Here is a 5961-nt window from a genome sequence, read left to right as displayed (position 1 = left end):
CAAAATAGATCAAAGTGGACCGGTGATTACATTAATATTATATTCCTAAAAGTCTAGGGAAACACTCTTAATGCACATTTTGCCATAAATAGTACAGAAGCCAAGTAGTGATTGAATTAATTTTCATTAGTACCTGGGTAAGTAATGGAATTCAATCTTGACAAATGTAAAAGTTATATCAAAATGTGCGGTAAGATAGACTCATTCCTATATTCCTGCGCGCACGTGGAAGTGCACTAACATCCCCAGAAAAATTACTTCACTTTCCATCATATGTGGGGCAAAATTATATAGACCAAAGAAATTAAAGTCAGGACACCATTAGTGACTGATTTTCAAGGATTTGGTTATTTTCAACTACTTCGCTGTACTACAATTTGATCTCTCTCTTTCCATTGAGATGTTTCTCATGAACAGCTGTATCTTGGCTAGATTGCTAGAACTATCAATTGAACTAGTTTTCGTACATTTTTTTTTCGAAAAGTTCAATTGATCAGAAAGCAACTTGGACATATTGTTTACACCAAGTGAAAAGTAGGTAAACTGAACAGAAGTTTCGAGCAGACCAAGAAGCAGACTTCACTGTCAAACAGATGACAAATTCACCAATTCCCTACACTCCCTTTCCAGTAAACGTCTTCAAAGAATCAACTTGAAAACATAATTACCTCTAGATATCATGTACGCAAGTAATGCTAGAGGCTTTTTTCACAACTTATTTTGCAAGTTGCTGAGGTGAGTATTACAAAATCATTTTTACATGGCTCACCACTGACTGACATCATGTTCATTGTGCACCAATCACAACATACCACCTCAGTAGTTTTGAAAAATTTTGGGTCACTAAGCATTTTAATTAAGAAATTCAAAACATGATAGCCATAATAACCATAACTTCCAATACAACATAAAAATTTGATGGTACATTGGGACTGCATAACATAGATTCTTCAATTATACTCCTGTTTAGTTGTATGGTTACACTGATGCTCTGGCAAATGTATACATCTGAAGCTAAACTAATTACACAAGTTGCAAGGCCTCTTCACGTTTGATGTCAAACACTTTGATAAGGGCATCCTCAACAACCTAGTTAAAATCCAAAAGGACATTATTATATCACTTCTATAGCCAATATCATTAAAAATTCAGCATGGCATATAATGGCTGGGAGTTACCCTAGCTTATGACAAAGGATTGCCATGGTAAAAAAAAAAAAAAAACATTCTTCTACTGTAATAAAATTACCTTATCTGGAGTAGAGGCACCAGATGTTACACCAATTGTTATGGGACCCTCTGGTAGAAAGTTTTCTTTCTCAACCAACTCCCCATGCTATTGCAAAGTCACATTGAAACAATTCAAAGACAAGTATTTAGAGAAAACGGGGGTGGGGGGGAAGAGAAAGAAAATGGGAAAAAGATTTGAAATTTAATATCAATTGAAACATTGGACCTCTATGCATTCATACTCACATTCAGCTTATATGCAATTTTGTTGCCAGGACCTATTCTCTTCTCACTGTCAATCCAGTATGAGGGGATTCCACGTTCTTCTGCAATCTCTTGTAGGTGCGAGGTGTTGCTTGAGTTCCACCCACCAATCACCAACATTAGATCTAACTTTTCCTCTACCAGCTTGTACATTGCATCTTGGCGCTCCTGACAATGAAACAAATTACTAAATTAGTTGAAGTCCACCTGAAAAATCAGAAAGCCTGGACATAAACATATTGGGTGGCAGCTGTCTCAAGGCAGATTAGCTTTTGGCTAAAATGCAAGTTGGTTACGCTACACAAGGGCATATGAGTGGGTAGATGAAGGGCTGCTAATGGGTGTTAGGAGAACATCTTCTCTCTTCCTTGATTGTATTTTAGTACAGCCAACAAGGAGGATAAGGTGAAGATGATCATACGAAGAAAGATTACATATTCTTAAAATTGTTGAACACAACATTTTAATATAATTTTAATGGAAAAGCAATACCATGCACCAAGAAAGGAGAAAATTACTTGAGTAGCATCACAAATGGTATTGAAGCTTAAGAAGTGCTCATTAACATTTTCCACTCCATACTTGCGCATCATTGTCCTTTCTACTAATTTACCTGTCAAATGATTTTTTCCTCTTTTTGGGTAAGTGAAAACTATATAAAAATATCACAAGTAACAACTTGTAAAAATAGAAACTGAAATAGTTTAAGTGCATAACTAACCAATCTCTTCTGTTTCTCCCTTGAGCATTGTTGTCTGATTTGCAATGCCAAGCTTTACCAGGTCACTATCTGGATCAAACTCCTTTGAAACTGCATATTTAAATTTCTGCAGGCAAGCCAATGATTATCACTAAAACCTTGCATTAAACCAAAAGTAGTTGACATTAAAGCCCAAATCAGAAACAAAAATCTTTACCTTTAGAAATTCCTCTTTGGTTGAGCTAGATCCATTAAGTTCACCCCCAAGAATGTAGTCACACACATACATTGCCTGCATTCATTAAAAAGTTCATAGTAAAAGCATATTTCTTGGACAAAAATGTATGTACAGTTCTACACCAAAAACAACGAAATATAATAAAACAGAGTAAATTATTATCTGCATCTAGGACATACCTCCGTCATATTCTTGACAATAATATACTTCCCAGCAAAAGATGCAGTTGCTACTGTTTCCTCATGAGCATATTTACCATGAAAAATTGAGGTGTAATCTCCTTTCTTGTGCTTCTCAACAGTATTCCAGACCTTCACATAAATTTATTAAGTATCGTCTGAATATAAAAAGGAATACTATTTTTTTTTAAATGCATGACAAAACAGAGGCCAATATCTGCAAAAGGTACCTTAGACACCCATGGGCAAGTTGTATCAACAATTTGTACATTTTTGTCACTCAAAGTCAACATCTCATCCACTGCAGCTCCAAAAGCAGGCAAAATAACAACATCACCCTTATCAACAACTTCAAATTGCTTCTTCCCTTCCTCAAGGGGAATATTCTGCACTTCCATCTCCTCCAAACGCTGTGATAAAGATTTAAAACTTCATAAGCAAAATTAGTTAAAACCAAATATAGAACAAATACCATATAAACCAATGAGGAACTTCTTCGCAACATATTACACAATATCCAAACTTAAGGAAATTCCCTGAAGGGGCTAGAGAAAGGACTATTTTCTTAAAAGAGTCTCTTATTATGCAGTCGGTAAAGTGGTAAATTCATGACTAACATAATTATCAGCTATATATAAAACATCAGTAGTTTCAAAAGTCATATAACCACAGTTGACTACTTCCATTTTTCTCAAAATTCAGCATCAGAAAACAGCAAAAAGAAACCAAAACTGGGCAAGTTCCTTTCAAATTCAAGCGTTTGAAGGCCAAGTATAAGATTGAAAGACCTTATTAACAGTTGGGTTATGAATAATCTCATTGGCGACCCAAATCCTCTCATCCGGAAACTGTTTCCTCGCCTCATAAGCAATCTGAACAGCCCGCTCAACAGCCCAGCAAAAGCCATACGCTTCCACCAATTTCACAGTAACATTTCCCCATTTATACTCATATCCATTCTCCTTCAAAGTCTTTATGATATCACCTGAAATTTCCCACACAAAAATATTAGCACAGGAACTAAAGATGTTTTTTTCTGAGATTGATCCCGGCGTGCCAAATTATGCTGGATTTGGGGCTCTAATGCTCACAACTTGCATAAGTTGTCTATCATATTCACAGGTCAAATTTCTTTACTTGATAGAGGTTTGCTGTATATGTTTCAAAACTTGTAATTATATACCTGAATTTTTATCAAGGTTCATAATAGTGTTATAGTTGGTCATACTAATCAGGCTATGATTACAATTTACATATTGATGCCTGTCATAATAATCAGGAATCTCACCTTTATTTATTTATTTTGGTTAAAAGCTGATTCATTAAAACAAACTAAACACGCACAGCTCCCTCAGGACAGAGCCTATTACAATACCTGCCATCCAAGTCTTTCCTAAAGATTTCTAACACGTCCACAGGCGGACTACTAAAAGCACAATAATCTAATTGCTGTTCAGCTCCCTTCCTTGCCATCATATCTGCGCAACAATTAGCTTGCCGAAAGCAATGACGAATCTGAACTTGCTGGAACTGAGTCAACATCTGCTTACAGTCATCAAGGATAGGGGAGATTATATTGTTTGCATAATCTGGTTTGTTCAAGACCTCCACAATCATACTAGCATCCAGCTCAACTACCAAGCATTGAATATTCAGATTTTTACATAAGACTAGCCCATCCCTCAGCCCCCACATTTCTGCTACAATGCTACTTCAAGTCCCAATATACCTGGAGAAACCAGCAATCCATTCTCCATGTTCATCCCTCACAGCTCCTCCACATCTGGATCTCCTAGAGTTGCCAATACATGAACCATCAGTATTCAATTTTTTCCAACCACTTGGAGGTCTCTCCCACCGAACCCTCCTTATTACGCTTTGAGTGGACTGCCTAGGCGACGGAACACAATGCATGAAATCCACAACTTGACTGTTAATGACTGATGGCAGATTCGGATTTGGGTTTATCCCATTAAAAACCAATTGGTTCCTGCTCTTCCATATTAACCATACTGCAAAGGGGAAAAGTAACCTCCAATGAGGCTTGTCCTGAATAGAATTGTTGTTTGCTTCCCCATTTGTTCTCAGCTAGTCTTGGAGGTTGGAATTCCAAAATCCCTGATTCCGAGCCTCCACCCCTAGCTGAATCCACACAGCCATGACCCTTGGACAGTCCCTAAGAGCATGAAGAACTGATTCAGATTGTAAGTGGCAAACAGGACATTTATCATCTTCCCCTACTCCTCTTCTCACCAAACAGCCTTTGACACCAATACTATCATGGGCACATTGCCATAGGAAATTTTTGATTCTAGGGAGCGAATCAATTTTCCATATCCAGCCACATTTAATTGGGGAAGCAGATTCAACATCTAATGTGGTGGAATAAGCACTCTTCAAGTCAAATGACCCTCTAGGATTGCCACTCCAGACTAGCTTATCACCTCCCCGGTTTGTGATTGAAACTGCAGTTGCTTGAATCATGGCCTTTATCTCTGTAGAAACATGAAATTGAAGCCGATACCAATCCCATCCCAATTCTGCCACAACATCCTTCACCTTCAACTGCTGCCCTTCTCGGCTTAGAGGGCCATGAATCAGTGGCAAAGAGGCCCTTTTGGTGTCCAGTTGCCGTGCCAAAAGCTTAAGTTGCTCTCTCTCCCAATCGTCCACATACTACCTTTAGCAAAGGAGTCCATACCTTTCTTCATGGCTTTCCAAGTCGTAGAGCAAGGCAACCTGTCCACATTTATGGCATTGACTCTTCTAGCATTGCAATATTTGTTTCTTAGAACCAAGGCCCACTTGGCATCTTTTTCAATGTGAAACCGCCAGTTTAGCTTTGCAAGGAGGGCTGTATTCCTTCCCCTTGCTGACTGTAATCCAAGCCCACCCTCCTCTTTCGGCCTTGCCACTTTACGCCATCCAACCCAATGCATTTTCCTTCTAGTTTCTGATGATCTCCAAAGAAAGTTTCGGTTCACCCGGTCAATACCTTCTAGGATTTTGCTTGGGATTTGGTTACATTGCATTACATAAGATGGTATAGCAGCTGAAGAAGCTTGAATGAGCACAGTGCAACCTGCCAGTGATAGCAAATTTGTCTTCCACCCCGCCAATTTCTTTTTCACCCTTTCAAGAATGAAATTAAAATCTTGTGAAGATGAACCCGTGTGCCTAATGGGGAATCCAAGATATTTTCCAAGAGATGGAGTGGAGGAAAATCCGAGGATATCACAAAGAGACTCCCCACTGTCTCTATCCACATTGGGAGAAAAATAAACCTTGGACTTAGCTTCGCTCACCGTCTAACCCGAGAGCTTACAAAACTCATCAATGGTATCACTTATA

General features: G+C 38.3%; 1 protein-coding gene across 1 annotated transcript; it reads right to left on the bottom strand.

Annotated features, from left to right (window-relative positions):
* Positions 1 to 901: 901 nt before the first annotated feature.
* LOC115966910 (4-hydroxy-3-methylbut-2-enyl diphosphate reductase, chloroplastic-like) lies at positions 902 to 4367 on the bottom strand. Its single transcript, XM_031086040.1, has 11 exons — positions 4340 to 4367; positions 3986 to 4244; positions 3399 to 3630; positions 2841 to 3020; positions 2611 to 2742; positions 2411 to 2485; positions 2215 to 2320; positions 2012 to 2106; positions 1476 to 1661; positions 1249 to 1335; positions 902 to 1089 (listed from the first exon to the last, which is right to left on the bottom strand). The coding sequence occupies exons 1-11, from the start codon at positions 4365 to 4367 to the stop codon at positions 1024 to 1026; spliced, it is 1446 nt and encodes a 481-aa protein (XP_030941900.1). The 3' UTR covers positions 902 to 1023.
* Between the last annotated feature and the right edge of the window lie 1594 nt (positions 4368 to 5961).

This window comes from Quercus lobata, chromosome 11 (assembly GCF_001633185.2).
Source record: "Quercus lobata isolate SW786 chromosome 11, ValleyOak3.0 Primary Assembly, whole genome shotgun sequence".
NCBI classification, from domain to species: Eukaryota; Viridiplantae; Streptophyta; class Magnoliopsida; order Fagales; family Fagaceae; genus Quercus; species Quercus lobata.
This window is presented reverse-complemented; position numbering and strand designations above follow the sequence as displayed.

Bases quoted from the DNA above. Each gene is read 5' to 3' on its own strand.
- LOC115966910 (XM_031086040.1), bottom strand. From the start codon at position 4,367: ATGGAGAATGGATTGCTGGTTTCTCCAG. The intron at 3,021-3,398 runs GTCTTTCAATCT...TCTTTATCACAG, and splicing joins ATAACCCAACTGTTAATAAG to CGTTTGGAGGAGATGGAAGT. The intron at 2,486-2,610 runs GTATGTCCTAGA...TAATGAATGCAG, and splicing joins TTGTCAAGAATATGACGGAG to GCAATGTATGTGTGTGACTA.